Source organism: Anneissia japonica, unplaced genomic scaffold, assembly GCF_011630105.1.
Source record: "Anneissia japonica isolate Jap-2015-1 unplaced genomic scaffold, ASM1163010v1 scaffold1826_len1998817_cov189, whole genome shotgun sequence".
NCBI classification, from domain to species: domain Eukaryota; kingdom Metazoa; phylum Echinodermata; class Crinoidea; order Comatulida; family Comatulidae; genus Anneissia; species Anneissia japonica.
This window is the reverse complement of record NW_022742159.1, coordinates 341,998-368,076: the sequence shown is the minus strand read 5'-3', so window position 1 is coordinate 368,076 and position 26,079 is coordinate 341,998. Positions and strand designations below refer to the sequence as shown.

Sequence of the window (26,079 nt, the reverse complement as noted above, 5' to 3'; positions counted from 1 at the left end):
AAAAAAGTTAACAAATTGAAAACTAAATGTCTACTTTTACCCATAACTTTGCCAATATTAAATCAATTTCAGTAAATGACCCATCATCTTAAAGCTTTATGTGGAGAATATAAATATACTGAAAAGTAAATATACTAAAATATATAATATAATAATAATAATAATAATATAATATAATATAATAATAATAGTAATAATAATAATAATATAATAATAATAATAATATAATAATATATATATATAAAATATATAAAGTAAATATACTAAATAGTACGTTTTTACGTTTTTGCCACTGATGCTGATTTTGGCGATGCAAGCCCCATACACTGAAGAAATGTGAGAATAAAATATAATGAAATAATCAGGCCTTACAGGGATCTACCAACTTGCTTCAGATTATCAGGATTTTGAGAGTTGATCAAATGACATGTCTGAAAACATTCCAACGATTCTTGAATCCGTCCTTCTTGACGCAAAATCAGCGCTTGCACATAGAGGGCATACTCACACATGCCATGGGTTTCATGCAGCTGTTCTTTAATCAATGACTACAACAAAACAAAGTTTGTATTTCTATTATTATTAAATACTATTTATTTATTTATTCCAACAATATTTTGTGAGGGTGGTCCATCCAGCCTGAGCTGATCAATTGGGACCCTTAGTACATACAATTAAAACATAAGTATAAAAATTAAACTTGATTATTATTAGACCAGGAAAAAATTAATAATAAAAGTCAGAAAAAACAGATATAGGCCTACAGTATATAAATTATATAAAATAATGATTTTAAAGGAAAACATTAAAATTTAAAAAAATTTAAAAAATTGACATATTGGACAGAAAAATAACTGAAATAAAAAATAAATCAAAAGAATTAATGAGAAGATAATAAATTGAACTAACAAAAATAGAAAAATTATAAAAGATTATAAAAGATAAATAATTTACAATTTAAAACAGAAAAAATTAACGATTAAAAATATTGCAACAAAAAGAGATGGCCACAGGGAAAATTACACAAGATTGGATGAAAGATAGCTAAGAAGGTTGGATTTGAAAGAAGAGAAAGAGAAAAGAACAGACAATCGGTGGAAGAGAGTTGTAGATGTAAGGAGCTTTATAGCTGAATGAAGTTTTAAAGATTCATACTGTCTAGATAACAAAACATCATGGAACCATCGCCATTACCACCACCATCACCATCATCAACACCATTATCATCTTTAACATCATCATAATCATTACATAGGTAAATTATCATTATAGGTAAATTATACCAATCCCGGTGAATTATCCCAATTATCCCAAAATGAGCAACAGTGCACTTTTGGATGATTTAGGAAGCTGAGTTGTTTTCATTCCTGGTATTTTCCATGATTTGGACCCAGGAGCTTGGGAAAGACAGCAAGCAACAATTTTCAGGGGTCCCAAGTCTTCCACAAGTTGTGGGAGTCTCCCGGAAAATCGGGAAGGCTTTTCCCACTTCCAGGAGCAAGCAAAAATCTCCTGGAAACTATCCCATCTCGCACAAATACATGATATTTGCATGTTTTTACTGCTGTATTATCAATTGGCTCCCTGAAATCAATTGGCAATGGGTATTTTCACTCCATAGCAAAATGTCAAAAATGCTCATTTAACCACACCTACCAAAAATGTCTTCAAACTTGTAACCCCTGGAGCTGTGCTTCAACTCCTTACACAAAATTAAGTGTACAGTGTACCTAAAGAGAATATATCTAGGGTTGTGTAATAAATTCATATCAAGTGGCCTTACCTTGCATGCTTCATATTCCTTGCGGACATAGTGAAGGTGTATTAGCCAGTTCTTCCTCTCAAACACCGGTAACTCAGGAGCTGTAAAATAATGTTTAAGGAACTCAAGATTATAAAGAAAACAGACATATGACTACAATTTGCTCAAATTATGTTTCAAATATAATAATGGACAGCTTCTTGATTAATTTTATGATTAAAAAAATTGTTACCATTATTTGAAGAATAGTCTACTAAATAGGCCTTGGGTGTAATATGACATCATTATGCCATTATTATTACATAACATTTGATAGTGTGTGGACAGAGATTTAAAGTAAGGAAGCAATTGCTTTCTAGTCAAAATGGCAATAAACCAAAACGGGGAAAAATAAAAACGGCAATGACCAAAACAGCAATAAACCAAAATGACAACACTTTTTTACCAGAACGGCAATGGAACGAAACGACAATAAGTCAAAAACGACTACTTATTTCCATTGTGGCTGTACATAAAACCAATTATAAACTTGAAAATGTACAATGAAAGTTATGCGATAACAACATATTTTGATAAATCAAATCAGATGACGTCATAATCACGGAAAAACATTAAAATCGTAGTAGTAGCAACGATTTTATCGTTTTTCCATGATTATGACGTCATCTGATTTGATTTGTTAAAATATTTTGTTATCGTATACATGATAAATCGTTATCGAATCGTCCTAGTGTAAAAACTTCTCTTATTTCTTTTGTTTTCTATATTAACAATCGCTTTTTAGCTTTTTTTATCGTTATCGTTATTGTTGAAGTATAAACAGGCCTTTAGGCACTACTTCAATTCCCTATATTCTATCATAGTACAGCAAATTAGCAAATTGACTCAAGAACCAAATTTACCTTTTCTAGCCCTCAGCTTTGGAGGCTTTGCTTGTACAGGTACAAGAGGGGGAGGCTCATAGTGTGCTGGCGTGTTCACAGGAGCAGATTCACCTGCAGGCTACAGCAAAAGTAAAAAACTATTATTAATTTCATCTCAGAAATTACAAAAGTAGACATAGGCATAGATGGTCTTTTAATTAAAGCCCCATTCCAGGCAAAATTTCAGTTAAGAAAAATCTGATTTTTATATATTTGAGCCATGTTCCTCGGGTGGTACTGTAGGGTTTGAAGGCGGTGAGCGCGTTATAATTATATAGCGCAGAAGATAAATTGATTGCTAAGTCTAGCGACTACACTGTTTTTCTCTGATTCCATTTTTGCTGTGAAGTAGCGGTAAGCGCTGATAACTGTATCCAATGATGATGATAAAATTTTGGTGCATGGACGTTGCTATTAATGCAAGGCCTGTGTTGCAAAAGATATAGCCATCACCATCTTAACCATGTTTGGTACAGGTTTAGAATTTCCCCACAGCACTAATAATAATAATAATTACTTTATTTAAACACTGAAGAACTTGATCACCCAAGGGTGTTTTTCATCTAGGCTGTGCAAGGCCATAAGTGGTAAAATATAAAAATACAAAATACATAACAAAAGTATAAACATTACAGAATTTGATTAAGTAATAAATATGATTAAAATGTGAAATTAAATAGTATCTTTAGTTTAAAATAAATCAAAAACATATACATTAATTAATTTAATATACATAATTGATTAATTTAATATCAGAAGTTAGATTAGATTAAAATGTTTTCTTTAAATTTATTAATATTTGCTGAATCTCTATACTCATTTAAATTATTCCATAACTTAGCACCATGGTAAGTTAAACTTCTTTTTTTATATTCTGTTTTAGGTTTTTCAGTACATAAGACATCCATTGTTCTTGTATTGTATTGTGGATTTCTTAAAATAAATCTGTTCCTAAGATGTGATGGTGCTAAATCATGAAATATTTTAAACATAATAATAGCCTCATTGTAGAAAAGGTTTGTTTCAAGGTTTAAGATCCTGCAAGGCTTGCAACTGCTGCAGAAAGGGTGTTCCACTGCTGAATCTCAGGCTCGACAGCAAGCTTTTTGCTGATGAGTCCCTTGATTCAGCAGTGGATTATACACTTAATTTATAGAACACCTATTCTCAAAACAATTTACAAAGCTTATTGCTGTAAAAGAAAAATAAATTGCTGTAGTAAAGCCATATCCCACAGCAACTATTTGCTGATGGAGCATTTACTTTAAATAAATGTGTACATTATCTGTCTCTTATACACATCTAGATGTGTATAAGAGACAGCTTGTATTCTTTTAATGATTTGCTATGTTGTGATGTTGAATTTTATTTATTTATTTATTGATTTTATTTATTTATTTATTTTTATTTATTTTTTTTTTTTACCTCTTCTCAATATTTCTCTTTTTGGATTGTGTTTCCCCAGATGTGCGTGTGTAAGTTTTGGCCATAGTACTGTACAGGAAAATAAGTCTGTATTTCTGTATCTACTTTGTATTTATTTACTTTAAGTAGTTTAATTTAAGTTTCATTGTTAAGTTATGATAAGAAGGGGCTTTCAAATTTTGTGCTTGTGCTTTTATATTTTTTTTAATGTAACTTCTTTTGTAAATTTGTTGGTCTTGAACGCACCGTCAATTGATGAGTGCCACTGTAACAAAAGTGTATGTTCAATAAATTATTATTATTATTATTCAAAAGGTACATTGGTGCACAGCCAACTGTCGGGGATATAGTACCTTCATATGACTACTCATACGTATACAACAGAAAAAAACGTCGCATGGACTTAGTGAAAAATGGAGATCTAAATGAAAAAAACGATGTATTTCAGCAAGTATTAAAACATTTTAGTTTTATTTTAGGCCTTCTTTAAAATACCTATGCCTACAGCAGTTGATTTTTTTTTGCCGTAAAACCAAAATAGTTTCATCCATGCCGACTTTCCGGTCGGTTAGCGCGAGTCCTGACTGAACTCTGCAGCAACTTCACATCGATCTTCCCATCGCGATGTAAAACAAAATGTCGGAAAACTTTTCTTTGACGCATGCGCATTTGCATAAATGTCTACACACACACACACTACACACAATAAAAAACAAAAGAAATGTGACTAAGAGTGATTACAATAGTTCCTATTGCATTACATGCATAGGAACTAAAAATTAATCAAATTATGTTTCAAATATAATCATTGACAGCTTTTTAATTAATTTTATGATTGAAAAATTGTTACCATTATTTGAAGAATAGTCTACTAAATAGGCCTTGGGTGTAATATGACATCATTATGCCGTTATTATTACATAACATTTGATAGTGTGTGGACAGAGATTTAAAGTAAGGAAGCAATTGCTTTCTAGGCAAAATGGCAATAAACCAAAACGGGAAAAAATAAAAACAGCAATGACCAAAACAGCAATAAACCAAAATGACAACACTTTTGTTACCAGAACGGCAATGGACCAAAACGACAATAAGTCAAAATGACTACTTATTTCCAATGTGGCTGTACATAAAACCAATTTTAAACTTGAGTAAAATAAAAGTTATGCGATAACAACATATTTTGACAAATCAAATCAGATGACGTCATAATCACGGAAAAACATTAAAATCGTAGTAGTAGCAACGATTTTATCGTTTTTCCATGATTATGACGTCATCTGATTTGATTTGTTAAAATATTTTGTTATCGCATACATGATAAATCGTTATCGAATCGTCCTAGTGTAAAAACTTCCCTTATTTCTTTTGTTTTCTACATTAACAACCGCTTTTTAGCTTTTTTTTTATTGTTATCGTTATTGTTGACGTATAAACAAGCCTTTAGGCACTACTTCAATTCCCTATATTCTATCATAGTACAGCAAATTAGCAAATTGACTCAAGAACCAAATTTACCTTTTCTAGCCCTCAGCTTTGGAGGCTTTGCTTGTACAGGTACAAGAGGGGGAGGCTCATAGTGTGCTGGCGTGTTCACAGGAGCAGATTCACCTGCAGGCTACAGCAAAAGTAAAAAAACTATTATTAATTTCATCACAGAAATTACAAAAGTAGACATAGGCATAGATGGTCTTTTAATTAAAGCCCCATTCCAGGCAAAATTTCAGTTAAGAAAAATCTGATTTTTACATATTTGAGCCATGTTCCTCGGGTGGTACTGTAGGGTTTGAAGGCGGTGAGCGCGTTATAATGATATAGCGCAGAAGATAAATTGATTGCTAAGTCTAGCGACTACACTGTTTTTCTCTTGATTCTATTTTTGCTGTGAATTAGCTGTAAGCGCTGATAACTGTATCCAATGATGATGATAAAATTTTGGTGCATGGACGTTGCTATTAATGCAAGGCCTGTGTTGCAAAAGATATAGCCATCACCATCTTAACCATGTTTGGTACAGGTTTCGAATTTCCCAACAGCACTTATAATAATAATAATAATTACTTTATTTAAACACTGAAGAACTTGATCACCCAAGGGTGTTTTTCCTCAAGGCCGTGCAAGGCCATAAGTGGTAAAATATAAAAATACAAAATACATAACAAAAGTATAAACATTACAGAATTTGATTAAGTAATAAATGTGATTAAAATGTGAAATTAAATAGTATCTTTAGTTTAAAATAAATCAAAAAAATATACATTAATTAATTTAATATACATAATTGATTAATTTAATATCAGAAGTTAGATTAGATTAAAATGTTTTCTTTAAATTTATTAATATTTGCTGAATTTCTATACTCATCATTTAAATTATTCCATAAATTAGCACCATGGTAAGTTAAACTTCTTTTTTTATATCCTGTTTTAGGTTTTTCAGTACATAAGACATCCATTGTTCTTGTACTGTATTGTAGATTTCTTAAAGTAAATCTGTTCCTAAGATATGATGGTGCTAAATCATGAAATATTTTAAACATAATAGCCTCATTGTAGAAAAGGTTTGTTTCAAGGTTTAAGATCCTGCAAGGCTTGCAACTGCTGCAGAAAGGGTGTTCCACTGCTGAATCTCAGGCTCGACAGCAAACTTGTTGCTGATGAGTCCCCTGATTCAGCAGTGGATTATACACTTAATTTATAGAATATACCTATTCTCAAAACAATTTACAAAGCTTAATATTGCTGTAGAAGTCTACTTCAAAATAAATTGCTGTAGTAAAAGCCCTATCCCACAGCAACTATTTGCTGATGGAGCATTTTGAGGAAACACGAACCCTGTGGTAGTACTAGTACATACACATGCAGCTTTTCAAATACATCTTCCTTAGTTAAAAAAAAAATATATATATATATATATATATATATAGGCCTATATACTCAGAAAATTAAAACCAGACTAGATAGATGAACCATGTCCAAAACATTCAGTCAGATATACCATATACGAATACGACTACGAGGCCCAGGACTATTATTAGTAGTGTAGGAAAGAGTTATTTACCTGTTCATCTTCTTTTTGTTCTGAAATCATGTCTAAAAGCTACCTATATAAATACACATTAATGAAAGATGTGTTACTCTACTCATTCATTCAACAAAAAGTGCATCACACACGGCGTCAGTAGCAACAAAAATGTCTGTGGACAATTGTTGACACGCACAAAGGGTTATGAACTTTGACATGGAATCCGCACCTACCTACTGTAAAACGTTTAAAACTGCAACTGAAAATACTTTTAAAGATCATCGGCATAAAAGTCAAGTAACTGTATTTGTTTCTTCAAAATTAAATCATTCTGTACTTTATTTTTTTTATTAGTTAGTTTTCAGGCCTACACCGTGAGTTTACTGTCATATTTGTAGTTTCAAGCATATTTTGGAAATGTATTTAGGCGCTCTCTAAATAAACAGGTCGCAAGCAGATTTTATCGTTTGGTATCTATCATCATGTGCTTGCGCTTATACTTTATACATGTTTCCTTTTATGCTTAAATAATAACATGTCGTTTCTATTTTACAGTGGTTCACCAGAAAGTCCTATTATATATTAGCCTTTAAATAAATGTGTACATTATGAACAAGGAATAAATGTGTACATTATGAACAAGGAATATAAGTGGGGTAAAATGAATTAATGAGACAGTAAGAAAATGGATAATCAGACCAGAGAGTTTCTGAGATTTTCTGTAATTCCATGACCAGAACATGATCCTACTTTCTGGCTCCATGGTCAACACTGAACAGAACAGTTTTTGAACGAGAAAGCTACTTTTTTACATATCCGTAATCATCGTTTCTTGCGTTGTTATGTTTTCATTATATCTGATATTTAATGTTGTACACCAACCTGTACACCAACCTGGACTAGGCTAGCTAGGCCTATGATGTCCCATGGGAGTGCCATTGATATTGTGCAATGTAGGTTTTATTGTCTGATTGTGGAAAAAGGAAGTAACAAATTATTAGGCTTACTGTACAAATCAAATCTGAATTGAACAAATATACACAGGACATGGTTGTAACACAGTCCTACACCTATTGGATAAAACTAGGCGCATGGCGGAGAATCACAATAAAGAACTTGTCAAAAAAATTAATCTTTTCGTCTGTATTTTTAAAAATTATTAGGCATGATATTAAATTTTATTAAAGTTCTTTTTTTAAGCAGACTTTTCAACATAATAAAGCAATCTCACAGGGCAAATTGAACTCCCTGGTTAAATCTAGGGTTTGAAGCAGACCATGTTCATAAAATTTTTTAATATTAAGTCTTCTGTACCATGTTCAACACTTCACATCAAAACAGTACACGTTTCAGAGTTCTTATTATGTAGGCCATTCTACATAAAAGTTTGGAATGGTCTTCCTCACTGTATTCAAGAAATAAATGGTGTTAATAATTTTAAGGAACATTTTAAGCTGATTTTATGGTAACATTTTATTAATTTAAAAGTTTTCACTTTGTTAAACATTTTTACTTTTAATAAATGAAATTTTACATTTTTTATTGCAATATATTTTATCGTCTATTTTTACTGTTTATTCATCCTTGCCATGTTTTTATCTTTGCTGATTTTTTACTTGTATGTTTTGTAGAATTTGTATTCTGTTTTTAATGTACCTTTAAGGAGACTCCATTGGAAATAAGTTTTCTTTTTTACCTTTCTTGTTGGGTCATCTTTAGTATCATGTCTTTGTTTTTTCTGTCTTTGTTAACTTGTATTTTTTATTTACTGATACTGAATAAAATCAATCAATTTCCAACATATAATGAATGTTTAGAGTCTGACAACAGTAATGTTGGCAGGAGTCATAATCTATAATGTTTTATAAATGTGTTACTACCCTCATTAAAAAATGTGTTTTGAGTACTCATGGTCACTTCTGGAATAAATGATATACAGGATTATCGATGCAAACGCCAAGTACCTCCAAAATGTCGATGACATTCACAGTGAAGAGCCAATCCTTAGTACAGCTGTGGCAAGAGATTGAACGGATCAAAGCCGAATTCAACGTCTTTATTGAAATTCAGGAAAACGCAGACGACAAAGAGCTTACTTGGGTCATGGTAAATGGTCAGCGTCAGAAAGAAGCAAAGGTAAGTAATATTTTGTTATTCATTCAATATCTGTTTAAATGTTTCTTTATCACAAGGGGACGCTCCAAAGTACGACAATAACAATGTATGAAAATTGATGACTTCATGGTCAGAAATAGTCTAATTTTAGACCATGTTATGATGATGATGTAACTGATATGTTTCTAAAAGATTCCGAACTGAATAGAAAAATAATTAAGTTTTTTGATCAGGATCTAGTGGCAGTGAGGATTTGGAATAATAAATATTAAATTTAGAGTCGGTCTTTTGTTAGTTATCCAAGCATTACAATTTACACTGAATATACTCCTTGCTAATTTAAATAAATATTAAAATCAATATCAGTAGTTTGAGTATGAATACTTAACGATAAACCAGTGGGTTACGCATCAGTGCATTTCTGTTTTTAAATGATGTCATTTTCAAATGACAAACCAGTGAGTCACGCTTCAGTGCATTTCTATTTTTAGAATGATGTCATTCTGGAATTTCCAAGACTATGAATAGTACTTGACGTAATATACAGTGTTTAGTCCAGATAGATCTGGACATTTTTTTTTTTGACAGTACTGTACGATTATATTGAGCTCATTTCTGCCTGGCTGATTTATTTACGTTAAAACCAGAGAAAATTCTTTATGATATTTATTGATTTGATGTCGACATTTTTTCTTGTTTGAAACCTCACCCATTTTGGTAATGATCACTTTACGTTGTTTTATTCTGTTCCGTCAGATATTTTTGTTGCTCGACAGCTTTAGTACCATTAATTTCAATCTGACTGTTTCTTGCAAAGTATATATTTAATATATTTTTCTTTTCTATAGATTTATCGATCAATATTTCATTTTTTTTTTTTCATTCAGGATTATATAACTTCATTTTGTAATCCTGAATGTACCCAAGTGCTGGTCTGTCCTGAAATCTTTGGTGAATTCCTCGAAGGTACTGTAGGAGTAAATTAGTCATCAGCATCATCATAATTATCATCATCATCATCATCACCATAATTAGTCTTCGTTGTCGTCGTCATCATCAAGTATCACCATTATCATTATCATCATTATTGTTATTGTTAGTGTTATACATTTTTTACTATTTAATATCAATTAATTTCCTTTATTTTCTACAAGAGCCATAATATCCGCACAAAGAAACAATACAATGGTAACTAGGCATCACAGGGTAGTGTTGTTACACCACTAAGGTCTTAATGACCCGCATACCCCAAGGCAAACCCTAATAAAACTATGCATCACAGGGTAGGGGCGTTACTCCATTAAGGTCCTAAAGACCCACATACCCCTATGTCCCCAAACGTTACGAAAATGAAGATTTCTTTAGACATGTGCAAAAACTGCTTAACCAAAGGGTTAAGAGGGTGTAATATTTAAAACGGGATTCAACTGAAGGGATGCCAAATTCATAATTGGTATTATAATGATTAATATTAATGTTATTTTTTATTTAACATATTACTTTTATTATTAATACTATATTACTATTGCTGTTGTTTTAAGTTATTGTATTATTTCTAAGTTATTTAATATTGAGTCATTCCATGCCAACTCAACCAGGGGTTCCTAGGTGACCATCTTGGATTTTGCTGAAGTTTTAACCAAATATACTTGGAGGCGTATTATGAAAAATCCCAAAGTTTCAAGTGTTCCGAAGTTACGGCACATTTAAATTTTGAAGACACTCCCCTCTTTCAGACTCACGAAGAGCAGCGATATCTTGTTAGGGTTTTTGAAAGATAATATTTTCATTTTTGGATATACTAGAAAGCTGAAAATTGCTACTCGAGCTCATTTTTGCCCATACTTTTTGATTCTGGCTTCAGAATCAAGCTCTGAATAGGCATTAAAAAGTTATGAGCATCTCAAAATCAGTTTTATTTTGGCAAAGTTAATTATTTTAAGATTTTAACCTTAGGTTGTGTGGTCAACTATTGGCCGAGACCAAATATTTTAATGGCAATTGGTTATTTGAGATATAGACTATAGCCAGAATGAAAGATTATTCCAATCAAACATATCACAGATTTATGACCATCCAAAAATGGCTGCAGCTCAAAAATTGACTCCCGTACCCTAACTTGGAGGGGTCAAATAATTACGTAGATAGTTAACAATAGAAATGGAACTTACACGACTGAAAAATTTTGGCAATATATGATAGAAATATTTTTATCTCAACTCAACCCCTTCAATATAAACTCCCAATGAGAAAATGGTGTATTTTCTATATCAGCAACTTCTGGTTTCAACCCCCCAACCCTTATGTATCCTAAACTGCAGTTCAATTTGACAACACATGCTTGACAAAAAATGCTTGTGTGATCATTGGAGACAGAAATTTGAATAAAATTGATTCTATCAGAGTTCAAAATGTTCATGGGAAAAAAATGACTGATAATTTTGGAAAGATCTAGTTATTTAAGCATTGCAAAATTCTAATAAATAATAAAACAAAAAATGTCACTATGAATTATAACCTGGGAACAATTAAATTTCACTGTTTTCTAATTATAACACTACATACTTTTAATCACTAACACAAATTCAATCTTAAACTCAGTAACTTTGTTTGACATATTTATTTACTTTTTTTGTATTTATTTATTTTGCTTTAAAAAAGACTCGCATCAATCCAGGAGGGCAACCCTGTGAGCTTACAAGCAGATACAATAAACAGTTAAACAAGAAACATAAAAGGAATGAATAAAATGTACACTAAATAAGAAAAGCCAACATTAAATATGTTTAGCAATAGTATTAAACCATTATCATAAGTATTACTATTAGTATTAAATATACATATGACAACTTTTAACTTTACATGCGAGTGAATAATTTGGTTTTTTTTTTTCGGTGTCTGGTGGATAAATTCTGTAAAATGACCACTTTGTCCCTGCATTTCTGGTACATCAGTTATGTAGATGACATGTTGTACAGGAACCCAACATCTGGGAGGGCTCCAAACAAAGGTGCTAACAAGAGTCTTGGTCAGAATCCTGACCATCTTCAGTTATCTCACCATCAGCTACTTGGCTCTGGACTATTGAGCCCTTGATATCAGCACAAGTTTGCAATGGAATAAATCAATGGTGGGACAAAGTTTCTGTTAAATTTCTGGAGTGAGCAAATCGTTCCGTTAGTTTAAATCCCTCATCATTTTTGAAGACATCTTTATTGGACACATCCAAGATGATGATTCTTGGTATATTTTTTGATGCCCAAAGTCATCTTTGTGGTGACATAGGTTAAAATGTTTACAGTTCTTGTATTGGGAAGCTGCCCCATCACTAAAGTATACTACTTTGGAGATATAAGGGAGTACAGTCTTGAGACAAATTAATATTCTTAAGCTGAAGGCATGAACATTCCGAGTGCCATGCCGGTGACAGTTGGATAAAACACACTGAGTAACTTAGCGGCATATTTCATCATTCAAACCATTCTTTTATCCACTCTTCCCCCCCCCCCACATTTTTTAAATATTCATAAAATCTATTTATCTCATTAACCATTCCCAAGTTTTTTGTCAAATATTCTTTTTGTGTCTTGAAAAAACATATCAAAACTTTTTCCCTCCGGAGCCTGTCTTAAATTTGGGTTATATTATATGCGAACAATGACATGCAGTACATGTTTAAATAGTAGTTAAGAGGTCTATTCAGGCCTGGAAAAAAAGTGTTTGTGCCTCTAACCATGAAAATTGTATCAATAAAATGCTTCCAGCACTAAGTGTTATCACTACATAGCCCAACAGAATGTTGTGCTAAATTTTTTTCTCCAAAATTGCCTCCGGGTCATTCATGATACCTCCGACCGTCGCACAGTCATGCACTTTTTCCAGCCCTGGGTCTATTTAGTGCATTTTGATAGTGTATTTTAGTAGCAGTCAGCAAGGATTAACAAGCAGTCTACATTCAAATTAGACTTATAGACTGGGGTTAGGGGGATTATTGTTATGTTATATCATTATTATGTATTACCTGTTACCTGTTATACCGTGAATAATTATATTAGAAGAAACATCCAAGTCTGTACTTGTTTTATATTTCTTTTCTAGATACCAGAAGGAAATTGGAAGTAAATTATGAAGTGGTATGCAGAATTATTGATGATTTAAGCATAGAGGTCTGTGGTAGCGTGTTGAATGTAACATTAGCTTCATCAGCGTTTGAGGAAATCATTGTTCAGTTTGATGACAATGTCGCAAAGGCTACTAACAAAAACCATGAAGATATCATTGACAGCCATTTGTGTAGTTTTGCTCTAAATGAAGAATGGCAGGGATTAGATGCAGAAACATCTATTAGTCTACCACCGAATGTCAAACGGGCTCTTCTGTCTGTTTTGTCGGAGGAACCAGTTGATAAAGGAGATAAGTTAATAGATGGAAGAAATGCAGCGTTAGGAGAAGTTCACCATTCTATTGACGTTACTGATGATGATGAAATTGTTTTTGATGCATCTGGTCTTTGTAGCACAGTTAAGAAAAAACCAAAGACCAATATGTCTTCAAACAGCATGACCGAAAGATTCCCAGAGAAAAATGTGTCCTTAGATGGCAGCTATATTGACGAAGATGAATCTGTGATATTTCTGGGGACAAAAAGGTCGACAAAAGCTCAATTTGATGAAAGTATCATTAGCGGTAATGTCATTTGTACTCCTGACCCAAAAAAGCTCCGCCTTGATACTATAGATACCATCTACCTTGACTCATCACAATCAGATTCTGAATTACCAGATAGCCACCAGAGCCTTGTCCAGGTGCTTGTGGATGTTGGATATGAGAAATGGGCCATTGAGGCTGCCCAAGCCACCCTAAGTATAGAAGAGAGAAGAGATCACAAGAAAGTACTGAATATACTTCAAAGTCAGAAGAATGAGAATAAACTGAAGTCTTTAACATTACCACGACGTATACAAGATAACATGTACAAGATCAAGAAGGAAGATGTTAGTGTGATAGATCTTTTGCCAGATCCTGTGCCAGATCAGCAGGACTTAACAGTTTTGAGTGTTGAAGAGCTGGAGAAGAGGCATCAACAACTTGTAAATGCTGTTAGTGTCAGACAGCCGAAAAGCATGCCAGCAATGCTTACACCAATGAAAATGAAGCCAAAATACTGTGGCTCACTTCCTCAAAGTACTCCAATGGTGAAGTTGAACTCTAACCAAGTCTCCAGTACAAGTAATCTTCCTGATCTAGATATAACCGTTGTCGATTCAGGAAAGATTAAAATATCTGAAACGAAAGGAAATAACCAAAATTCTGATTCTGTTGATGTAGACTGCATTGGAGAACTCAAAGTCAGAACGACAGCAACTAGAGTACCAGTTAAACCACCAGCTGAAGACTGGATCTATGTATCATCATCCTCTAGTAACTCTGATTCATCTACTGAAGCTGTCCGTAAGGTAAAAATAACATCAGAGAAGTCGCTAGTATCGGCAATTGAGAATGAACTGGTAGCACGTCAAGAAACAAACCTTTTAACACAACAAGCAAAGTTAGAAGAAGATTTGAGAAAACAGCAAGAGGAAATTAAGGAAGAACTGGAAAAACGCTATGCAGAACAACACAAACAGCTCCGTCTGGATAATGAAAAGTTACAGAAGAAACAGGAAGAATCAATCAAAGAATTAATGCAGATGATGGAAAATCAAAAGAAAGAACAGTTACAGAAGGAGGAAAAACTCAAGAAAGAACTGACTGAGAAGGTGAGAAAGGACAAGGAAATAAAGGATCTAGAGATACAAACAAAAAAGATGCAGGAAGCTTTACGTAAGCAAGAGGAGCTAATGAAGAAGCTGCAGCAACAGAACCTTGCAAGTATGAAGGCACCCAGTCTCCCAATGGAATCACCAATTAGAATCGAGCCAAAGGTTGCCAAAGTAGCCAGTGGTCTTAGGCCAATTGTAATAGACGGAAGCAATGTTGCGATGACGTAAGTAGATACATACTATATTTTCAGCACAATCTTATGTTTTATATATTTCATTTTATTCCCTTATTAGAACGAATGTTTATTTTTTACGAATTTTATTTCGTTGATCCAAATCATTTCTAATTTTAGTCTTTGAATAAGCACTGCTCTTAAATAAGCTCTTGAATAAGCACCACACAAAACATGACTTTTTTTTTGCTAAGCGAATGTGTCATGCAGGTCTGACAGATGTTTGCGATACGTATGCTAGCTGATTGCCAAGTTTATCATAAAAACAAAGAGGTTTGGGTCAATATTGCCACCCAGAATATTTGATAAATCTTATGTCTGCCTAAGTAAGCCTAAGTCCTAGTTGTGAACATTTGTAAAATCCTAGAGAAATCCAGGAAGAATTCCTAAGGACTGGGAGATTATCCAAAATTCCTGGAGACTCCAGGGCAATCCCTGGTGATTTGGGAGACCTATAAATAATTATTTCCTTTTGATGACAGGCATGGCAAAGGTAAGGTGTTTTCATGTCGTGGAATCGCACTTTGTGTCAAGTATTTCCAAGACCGTGGCCATAAGGAAATAACAGTGTTCTTGCCTCATTGGCGCAAGACACAAGAGGCATCTCGTGACAAGCCAATTACAGACCGGAAAATTCTAGATGACTTAGAAAGGAAGGAATTTTTGCATTTCACTCCGTCTAGGAAAGTGAGAGGGCGCTTCATCGTATCGTATGATGACAGGTATGTTGCTGTTATGGTTTATTTCAATTTCATCAGACAACAGGGACTTATAGGGTAATGATTGATTTTTGCTTGTAGAATTTTCTTGTAGAACACAAGCGGTGGATGGAGTTTTTTGCCTGTTTGTCCAGTTGGTTTCAGCATCTTAAGAAGTATATGCCAAGATATTCTTTTTTTGGTTTATGTTTTGCAACTACTTCAACTTTGAAATGAAAACCCTCGGACATCCCATACCCCAACAGGGTTTAAAGTGTTTTGCAAGTACGCCAACATTCACACGAGAAATGTACTATTTGTGATGCTTTGGAAGCGGAGTGTTTTGTTCATTATAAAATTTCTTTTGTTTTGTCAGGATTTACAAATTCATTTTTTCATTCAATATGAAGGCAATTAACTACCAATGTAGAGTACTTCATACTTTAAGATATAGTGCAAATGAGATAAGGTCTATGGATGTGAAAGTCTTCATATTTTGTTTTATAGTGACTGAAGTTAATGCTTCAATTGATTAGTGTTGATTTAGGTGTTTTAGGCTGTTAAGCTGCAAGGAGGATGGTTTGGTTTTTATAATACTTTGATATACTAATTTATACTTTGTAAGTCCTGCACTTGTAATATTTCATACCTGATCATTGAGATCATTGCTTAACATGTTATACTATTTGATGTGATTACTGATGTACATCTTTTTGAAACCAGGTTCATTGTCCGCTTGGCATCAATGAATGATGGAGTGATTGTATCCAATGACAACTACCGGGATTTGATGAGTGAGTCAGAAAAATGGAAGAGGGTTATTGAAGAACGGTAAGAGATACTGAATGTTGAATATCTTGGTAAAGAAGGTATTTAGAGTATGCCTCTGATGCACCGTGACATTTTTCTATATTCGTGTTCATTATATAGGAATTAATCACAACTTTTATACTGTAATCAAATACAGTACAATATATTGATTTGTTTGACCTGATTTATATTTGTTAGGAATGTAAACTAACAGAGTTCGATTTCCAGCATTTTTGGAGTGTAGCAAAAAGTGCTATGTGCTTTTGTGTAACAATTCCAAAATTGTGCATAGCTTTTTTTTATGCGGTGATAAAGAATGATTATTAAAGAAAATCATGTGGTGCATCTTTATTTTTTAACAATTTTTCAAGTTATTTGAGTAAAACACTGGCTCATCCTCACTGTCTAATCTGACAGTGACTGGATGTAAACAGCGGGAATAACAGTGCCAAGATAAAAAGTAAGATAATTTGCATGCTACACATGCATGCAGTGCCGTGCTAGTACGGTACATATGACATTAAGCAACACCTCATTGTACAAACGTGTGAAAGCAAAAGCGATCTACAGGAGAAGCAGAACAGAGTGGAGTGGCAAAATATGAGATAATATTGTAAAACACAGGAAAGAAGCCCGACTCGTACTCAAACCAGCTGCATGAACAATGATGTACATGTACCATTGTGTGTGTGCACTCGATGTAAACACAAGTATATTGTGCTATTTTTGGCCCAAAACATTTTGTAACAACTTGACTTTGACTGTTTTACATTTTATTGTGATGCATTTGTGGAAGTCCTTTGCATTCAATACTGGGTAAATTGAACGCTGTAAACTAAATTTTATTACGAAAAATTAATAATTAATATAAAAAGCACTTTTTCGACATGTTCTTTTATGTTATTTCTCCTCTTCAACTTTGTGTCAGTTTTTGATGCTTAAATCCAAAGCAAGTGTAGTTAAATTTTAGCAGATGAATCATATTTATTCTTTATACTATTCAGGTTGTTAATGTACAACATTGTCGGTGATATTTTCTTGTTCCCCGATGACCCGCTCGGAAGAAATGGTCCAACGCTTGATCAGTTTTTACAGAAACAACCTCTAAAGTAAGTGTTGCATTTCAGTGTGAAAATTTGTTGCCATATATATCCATATCTTTGAATAAATTCATCTGGTTTCAAAAGTCACTGGTTTCTACTGGTTAAACAAAAGAATATCAAAAAAATATATCTACTGTATATCAATACATAAAATTAAGTTGGTCACACACTGCGTTGGTCAGCAACTGATGCCATTCCAGGAAAGACGCAATGCAAATCGACAAGGCGCGTCCAGCAGATCATTTTTAGTGACAGCTCAGACTTTAACCAATTTGGCAGGCAGCGTCATTGTGGGCTCACTTGCAAAGATGGGTTCATCAACCAAAGGTTGCATGACATAGTGTGTGTCTGGCTTGTCATTAGCTCATAACAACTGAATTTACAATCGATCAAAAATTACCATACAACAGACAAAGCAACAAAAGCTATGAAACAGGCATCAAAACAGAAACAACATTAAAACTGACACATTGTTTATCAAACATAAAATAGCCTATAAAGCTCTGCCAAGACTTTCAAACTTTATTTGACAAAAACATGTGACCATATATAGGCACATCATGACTATATATGGGCATACAAAAGTTTTTTGTTAAAGAAAATTTGATAATCTTTACTTAGAAGTATGAAATGCTAGACAATTCTTAATACAGTACAATATAATAAAATCATTAAATTGCATCGTTGTCTTGATTTTATCTTTTTTTATGGCCTTAATATTTTCTGCATTTTCTTTGTAATTTAACCTGAGAAAAATTTGCGAGTATTTCAAAAGAAAGATTAGTATATACATTTCATAATGCATTAACTATATTTACATCTATTTTGAGCTATCTGTCTTTTTACGTTGAGTGGATCTTGACTATAACTCATAGCATGCATTTTCACTTTTGCATATGTATTCATTTCTGTTGAACTTTACTTTAAGGAATTGATATTATGTTTGGTAGGATAAAAGACCACAATTAAAAATTTAAAAAAAATTCTTATGCAGAGCAAATTCGCATTATGGTGTCACAAAACCGTTTAAAGGACCCTCAGCTTTTCAAAGACCTCCAGGTATTGTAACTAACAATGTTTAAACAAAGATGCCTGTGGAAAGTACAATTAGATGATGATCTAGCCAACAGGATCGCAATCTGCCCTCCCTCGTCCAATAGTGACACCGCCTGTCTACTTATTTCTTTTTGAGTGGGACTTTTTAAAAATTTGATTGATGATACACACCCAAATATTTCAAAATACTGTACAGTATTTTCCTTATAAGTTCAACTTTACCTTTTTAGCTTGCAAAAATTTGCTTTATATTAATTGTGAAATAGAATTAACCCCTTTTTAGGAAAGTATTATAGAGGTTGTTCGAACATATTCTACAATATACTGCAGAATGTTTTCACAAACACAGTGTGCTGCCCTTTGCCAATTTTCTCATCATTAAATGCCTTAACAGTATTCACAGGGTATTGCCACTTTCCCTCTATGTTGGTTAGATCTCTGATTGTTCTCTTTTATTGCATCTCTCAAAATTTGGCGTATTTCATCAGATCCCGTCACAGATTTTCGGGTAGAGATACTTCGTTTATGGTTCGGTTACAGTTCATCACTTTGTTATACCAGCATGTTGTTAATATATTTATAATCTTTACACCAAAGAAAAAAAATCAGATTTGTTAGCACTAACTAAACAACAATGTTATGTGTTATGATTGAACATTTTCAGAAATCTAACCATGTTGTGTATGTAGTACCTCTGCCTATGTATTTCAAGACATAAATAACAAGTCAATCATAATAGTTTTCATAAACTATAGAGGGCAGCATTAATTTTGTTCAATTCATTTTTTCATATTCAGTACCAAATTTGTAAAAGCATTAAATTATAAGTTTGTTATAATAATTGTTTTTATGACTTTCATTATCATTGATATTGCCATTTCTGTCAATAACATTGCCTTTCATTTTCATTTGTTAATGTTGTTCCAATAGTTGGTCATATTGCTATGAAACAGTTTTCGAATAATGAAATATTATATGTAAAAGTAAAATTACAGAGCACCAATTATTTATTTATAAGTTATTAATTAATTTATATAGTGTATTTGTTTTTATGCCGATCATCACAGATTTTTTGCTTCAATAATCTCATTTGCATATTAATATTGATATTGGAATAACTTTTTAAAAAAAAGACTAATTACACAATATTATAAAGAAGAGAGATTTGTGTTGTTTTTTGCAATTTGTCTTTCATGTTACAGATGTTATCAATCTTGCACCGTACTGAATTTTATTTCCTGTGTTATGTTAAAATATAATGTGTTTTTTATTCAGTTTTCAAGTTCATTTAAAAATAAGTAAACTGTTAATACTGTATTTCATTTACTATGCTGTTGATGATCTGATGATTAAGATTTTGAATGCGAGTTAGAATAAAGGAATTGGCTTCGGTGCAAGAGAAAACAAGTTTGAAAGCTGTCAAAATCATTCTTGCTTATATTCTTAGACACTTTGCTCTAAATATCTTCTTCAGATGATATGTTAACCCATTGGGTCTAATGAACATAATAACACGTGTGCCGGAAAAGAACACTTGGAAAGGGTGATAGATGCAGCAGTGAAGCTGCTGAAGAACTTTGAGGACCCAAATTCTTGTTTTTTTTTGTTTTTTTTAGGACAATACATTCACAGTTAATGTAAATATAAATATATTTTTAACAAGGACAATATATTGACATTAATTTTTTTTTTTGTGTATTTTTTGTTGATGATTGGATTTTACATGTTTTTTCTGCAGTGTACATGAACAACCAGAATGCACAGTATCAGCACTACCAGCACTATCAGCGTTTCCCAAGCAGATTCAACTTTCCAGGCAACCAGGCCAATTATTACCGCATGATGAACAGTTATCGCCTCTCATACAATCATTGGCAGTACCGCCACAAATAGAACTACCGAACCGTACTGTCGACTGGAACCAGGAGAACCTCCCCGACCACTTTCCTATGTTAAGGGCTCCTGTTGCTCCTCAAATTGGAAATCCAAGACGTTCAGTTATTGAGGATGAACGGTGGGATTTTATGGACCCAAGTAGAAGGCTAAATACAGGTTATCCTATACGCAGACATACAGTGCATGCACGTACAGAACCAATTATAAGACATTCAAGACCGCCAGACACTCGAAGACATGAACCTCAACATAGGAATCTTAAACAAGACATTGATCGTAGGAAACAAGAAATTGATCATAGAAAACAAGATCAAATACCACGTCAACAAGATGAGAGATTTGAAGGGAATACAGATATGGAAGAATTAACTCGCGTTTTTGAAAAGTTAGCGACAATCTTTCCAAATAAAGAGGAAAAAATTATGACTGTCCTCCATCGTTATCCGGATGTAAAAGATGTGAAAAGATATGCGAATATGATTAAGGATCCAGGGATACTTGAAATGCCGGCAAAAGTGCCACAAAATGTACGGACGTTGCCGATGTATGCTAAATTGAAAAATGTCTTTCCCGACTCGGACAGTGAGATTGTTAAGCTTCTTACAAAGCATCCGGATGTGGATGATATGAACGCTCTCTGTGCAATGCTTCTTGAATGATACTTTAGTTCTCACCTACTGGCACTTCGCATTTGAATCTTCAGCCATAAAGTCCTGTTCACACTATCAAATTCTATTTGACAAAAACATGTGATATGTCTAAATATGGTCATGATGACATCACATCGTGACCATATATTGGCACATGATGACCATATATAGGCATATCATGACTAGATATGGGCATACAATTTGATGATGCAGACGGAGCTTTACAGTGGAATGTTTTGTGTTGCAGCACCAGCTTTCTTTTTTGAATATCTGTCCCCACTGTTTTTTCACAAATTTTAAAAAGCTGACATTTCATAAAAGGTACCACCAAATTTCATGAAAGGAAGCCTACAAAACAAAAGAACATTTTTTCATATACTAATACAACAAATAAACATCCATATTAAAATCACTGTGTAGTAATATAATTTTTTTAGTAATCACTGATTTTTTTAGAATCCTTCACTAACTTGAAGTACCTTATATATGTAATACTGATAATTCTTAATAATAATTTAAATTCTTTTTCTTTGGAACAAATCTGTTATAGGGATAATAACAATAATATTTATTAATTTTCTGTAATGAGTAGTTTTGACAAATGTAATATACTGCATATTTTAGTATGTAATATACTGTATATCATAATGTGTATTACCCATATCACTATAATTACATCACCCTTAGTAGACCATAGTCTTTCTGTGTAGAATATAATAGCATAATGCAAACTCAGTGTATCTCCATATCTATTATGACTCTGATGATCAGAGTGGCTGCTCGCAATGTAATTTGCATTTTCGCTGAAAACAAAATACTGTAAAATGAACACAATACTTCATATCCATGGACTAAATTGTGTATTAATATACAAAAAATAATTATAGTACTGTTCTGTACTATAGTCGAACTGTACAGAAAAATAACATCTTTGAAAATTAGCATTGATTTAATAATGGCATTTAGTTTCATGTCTGTTTTTTTGTATATTTGCTATATACTCTATATGTGTGTTTATGTATTTATGATATATATATATATATATATATATATATATATATACATGTACACCATACCTGCCTCCTTTCTTCCTCCCACTTTCCCAATGTTCGCTTTCTTGTCATGTTTGCAATCCGTGTCAGTCATAATGACGGTTACTATATTCCTCTTATTTTGTTTTTGTTTCATTTTAAAATTGCATGACTTGCAACTAGCCTAATAAAATAAAAAAATAAAAGCGTGGTAATAATTATTATATGGCTTATATATAACTGAAGAAAGATTGTGAAAATTGAATACAAAATACCAAAGATGAGAAAGATTTTGATGTGATTAGAAAAACGATTTTATTTTTGTTTTAAGGTGAGATGTCTCCCAGACCAGAAATTGTATTTGTTAATGAAATTGAATTTATTGATATTAAATCCACTTTATTCAAAATTTATCTATTATTTGTTGATCATTCATGTATTGATAAACTTGTTCGTTATTTTTGGAAAAAATTAAACTGTTTGGAGAAAAAGGATTCGTCCATCTCATGTATTACTTTTTCTAATAAGCCTAATTTTCGTTTGTCCTCTATCAACCAACAATGAGAGATCCCACTTGCGGGAAATTGCCCAAAATAAAGACAAGAGCCACTCCAGGTGGTGGGCTAGAGCCTATCTCGAAATCAAGCGCTCTGTGTAGCAAAAGAAAAGAAAATTCACATTTATAAAGAGCATGGCAGGGATACGAGTCTTAGAGTACGTGTTGCATTCAAACTTTGTAATTGTTTCAGTTCTCGTTTCAGTACGTTTTTCTGATTAAACTCTTGCAGAGGACTGTCCATGAAGTATGGGTTGCCTTTAGAGCTATTTTTCATAGACGAAGTCTGGAATCCATACAGCGATATTTTCTTGCATAATGGCACCGCGACAGTAAACAGGAATATTCCATTTGAAGAGACATCGATGTTGAAACCCCAGAAGCTGAATGAATAAAAAAAAAAAAGTTTGAGCTTTTATTTAACATTTGTAACTAAATTATTCAAGAAGACGGAGCTTACATAATTCTTAACTAAATTATTCAAGAAGGTGGTAATATTTTTTCTATATACAGTATAAGAATCTTTTGTAGATCCCGTCTTGCTTAAGATGAGGGCGTGTCATATTGTTCTCTGTTATTTGTAATATTCGAGAACTAGTGTTGTTCAAATACACTTGCGCAAAGGAGTGTGGTAGATCAAGTTGCATTATTGGAATTTGAACTCCCAACGAAGCCCAGTGGCCCAGTTGGTGTAAAGACAGAAGAATACTTTTTACCTTGAAATAGTTGTTCTAAGATACTTCATGTTTGGATAAGATAGAACCAGGTCTATGGCGTTGTATCTGGCAAACTTTGCAATCTGATCAAAAGATTTAGGATTAATGCCGCCATGTTTAACAATCCACATGTTCGCATCACCGAGATCTGATAATTCTCGTTTGGCACTCTCATGACAGGAACTGTATTTATTTTGAATGCATCTTGCAATGTCTAAAAATCGCGTTTGATGAACTGCCATAAAATCGGTCCGATTTCCCACGTCGTCTGTGAAACCTTGCGTTGGCGCCATGTTCGAACGCATAACATAATCGTGGGCGTCAATCTCCGCGCCACATTTACTTTGCCGTAGATCGTCTCTGTTTGAAACCACTGCACAGGTGTCAAACAGCTTCTTCGCAGAAACATGTGTCTTCGCTTTCAAAGCTTTATGTTCGGGTGGTCGATTTATGTTGTTCGAACCATGGAGGTATAGCATTTCGTTAAGAGACAGACCACTCACTCGTAAGCGATCTCTGAGTAAGTTCACCTGGAGGTTGTCAATATGTTTTGATAAGGTATTTCCGATTATCTTTCGCTTCGATTTTTTGAAGTCTAATTTTAATCGTTTCTTTCCTTCAATCTTCTTAGAACTGCAAAAATCAGTTTTAGAAACATTAGAGACATTTTATTCTTCAATCTAACTTTCGATATTATATACATGCAATTAATTTCGCTAAAATAATATTTCCTTAATTAGGCAAAAATAACATTATTTTTTTTCAGTTTCTTTTCTTGTTTTTTTTTTTTTTTGGGTGATTCCACTTTGTCGTCATTCAGTTTTAGAGATCTACGTTTTGATATTATGTAAACACAAATTTTGATTATTGTTATACATAAGACAACAGTCTATATTAATTATATGAGTACTTAGTCAATTAATCTGTGGATCAATCAATCAATAATTTATCAAACAACCAATCAATTTGCCATAAAAGGTTTGAAATTTAGTCTGTAATAATCTAACCTTTCTTTTAAATGAAGAGCAAAGTTCAACACATCATTCTTCTGTGGTGTTTTGATGTTGTAAGGAGTGGGTGCTGCATCCAGACTATTATTTTGGAAATGAAAGATATAATCGTGAAAACGTTTTTAAGAACTTTAAAAATAAGTGCATTAAAATGCACTTATATTCGAAAAATGATTAAAAAACATTCGTCTATTATTATGTGGTGGTGCATGGTTCCTTTTTATTTCTAATGACATCGTTGTGTTGCCGACTCGATTCTATGGACAGCGCAACGCCACCGACAGTCAGCAGACGGTGTCGCGTCGTCATGCGCTCAAAGAGAGAGTTTGGATTCGTCGGCGGCCTACAGTCGGAGGCCTACGGCCGTCGTGCGACGCTCGCAGGAAGTGCTGAGCGTAAGAGCCACTGGGTACTATTGGTATTAGGGATAGTCTGGTTCTGAGTGGGTAAAACAGACCTTTTGGAGTAACAGGAGGGGTAGACCTGGGTCAAAATATGATAGGAAGCGTCCACCACCGCCGTTTAAAAAGCGCAGCGTCAGTCTTGAGGAGGCTTGCCGTTCCACACCCAGCACCATGGCTCTGATAGGAAAAAACTCAATCACACGAGCACCAGCTTTTTAAATATCATCACAATTATTAGGCCTATGTATCTAGGGAGGGGGGCGCACGCCCCTCCCCAAATCATGGTCAAGTTGTTAAAAATCATCTAAAATTAACGCCCCTCAACTGACCATCGAGCCCTTCCACTTCAACTTGGCGCCCCCCCCCCCATCAGCACCCCCATTTCAAGACTTCTAGATAACGCCACTGATTATTATTCAAGTTATGTTATTCAGGTGTCCTACTTAACATTTTCAATTATTTTGCTGTGTATGGAGATTGATACCCATACTGCCGGGGGTGGGGGGCAAATGATAATACAGTAGTGAAAACTGTATTATCAATCGAGAGAGGGTATTCGTGCTTGCTAACTTGTGGGAGTGCGGGGAGCCCTCTCGATTTCCGAGACTCCCGCGACCGCTGGATTACCCATTTGCAGTACCGTCGGTCTGTACTGTACTTTTCGTTGCATTATATTCCTCTAGACTTACCTCTCCATCTTTAGCTGGTTTCTCAACTGCAACTCTTGGATTTTCATGAATGTTTTTATTAAATGCTTATTTGTGAAGTACTGGCACTCCGTATCCACTATCATCACAAACGTTCCAATAGCACATACGTACAATAAGACAAAAACCCCAATCAAAAGAGGTTTTTGTGTTTTGGCCGTGCCCAACTAAGAATAAGAAAAGATTACGGTTATTATT

General features: G+C 33.5%; 3 protein-coding genes across 7 annotated transcripts in view; 1 reads left to right on the top strand and 2 right to left on the bottom strand.

Moving 5' to 3' along the window:
• Window positions 1-7,319, bottom strand: part of LOC117119015 (Bardet-Biedl syndrome 4 protein-like) — a 15,777-nt gene extending 8,458 nt beyond the window's left edge. The window contains exons 1-4 of the mRNA XM_033263796.1: window positions 7,171-7,319; window positions 5,629-5,728; window positions 1,784-1,863; window positions 373-548 (exon numbers count right to left, since the gene is read on the bottom strand). Of these exons, the coding sequence (XP_033119687.1) occupies window positions 373-548; window positions 1,784-1,863; window positions 5,629-5,728; window positions 7,171-7,200 (386 nt within the window). The 5' untranslated portion in view covers window positions 7,201-7,319. The remainder of the gene's footprint in view (window positions 1-372; window positions 549-1,783; window positions 1,864-5,628; window positions 5,729-7,170) is intronic.
• Window positions 7,282-22,901, top strand: LOC117119014 (uveal autoantigen with coiled-coil domains and ankyrin repeats-like). 5 transcript variants are annotated; one of them, XM_033263795.1, is made up of 9 exons: window positions 7,282-7,426; window positions 9,074-9,270; window positions 10,137-10,215; window positions 13,348-15,235; window positions 15,727-15,966; window positions 16,666-16,773; window positions 17,757-17,861; window positions 18,850-18,914; window positions 20,650-20,947. In XM_033263795.1, the coding sequence occupies exons 1-9, from the start codon at window positions 7,339-7,341 to the stop codon at window positions 20,802-20,804; spliced, it is 2,925 nt and encodes a 974-aa protein (XP_033119686.1). In that variant the 5' UTR covers window positions 7,282-7,338; the 3' UTR covers window positions 20,805-20,947. The 5 variants fall into 5 exon arrangements, with proteins under 5 accessions (XP_033119686.1, XP_033119682.1, XP_033119684.1 ...); XM_033263791.1 differs by lacking the exon at window positions 18,850-18,914 and having other exon boundaries at window positions 20,650-22,901; XM_033263793.1 differs by lacking the exon at window positions 18,850-18,914 and having other exon boundaries at window positions 7,353-7,431; window positions 20,650-22,901.
• LOC117119016 (CMP-N-acetylneuraminate-poly-alpha-2,8-sialyltransferase-like) overlaps window positions 21,762-26,079 on the bottom strand; it is a 6,128-nt gene continuing 1,810 nt past the window's right edge. Inside the window, exons 3-6 of the mRNA XM_033263797.1 lie at window positions 25,864-26,048; window positions 24,768-24,851; window positions 23,761-24,393; window positions 21,762-23,427 (exon numbers count right to left, since the gene is read on the bottom strand). Of these exons, the coding sequence (XP_033119688.1) occupies window positions 23,169-23,427; window positions 23,761-24,393; window positions 24,768-24,851; window positions 25,864-26,048 (1,161 nt within the window). The 3' untranslated portion in view covers window positions 21,762-23,168. The remainder of the gene's footprint in view (window positions 23,428-23,760; window positions 24,394-24,767; window positions 24,852-25,863; window positions 26,049-26,079) is intronic.

What these genes read in the sequence shown, in the direction of transcription:
- LOC117119014 (XM_033263791.1), top strand. Translation starts at nt 7,339, where the DNA reads ATGAACTTTGACATGGAATCCGCACCTACCTACTGTAAAACGTTTAAA. An exon ending in TAAAGATCATCGGCATAAAA is followed by an intron (nt 7,427 to 9,073) that starts GTCAAGTAACTG and finishes AATGATATACAG; the next exon opens with GATTATCGATGCAAACGCCA. An exon ending in AGCGTCAGAAAGAAGCAAAG is followed by an intron (nt 9,271 to 10,136) that starts GTAAGTAATATT and finishes TTTTTCATTCAG; the next exon opens with GATTATATAACTTCATTTTG.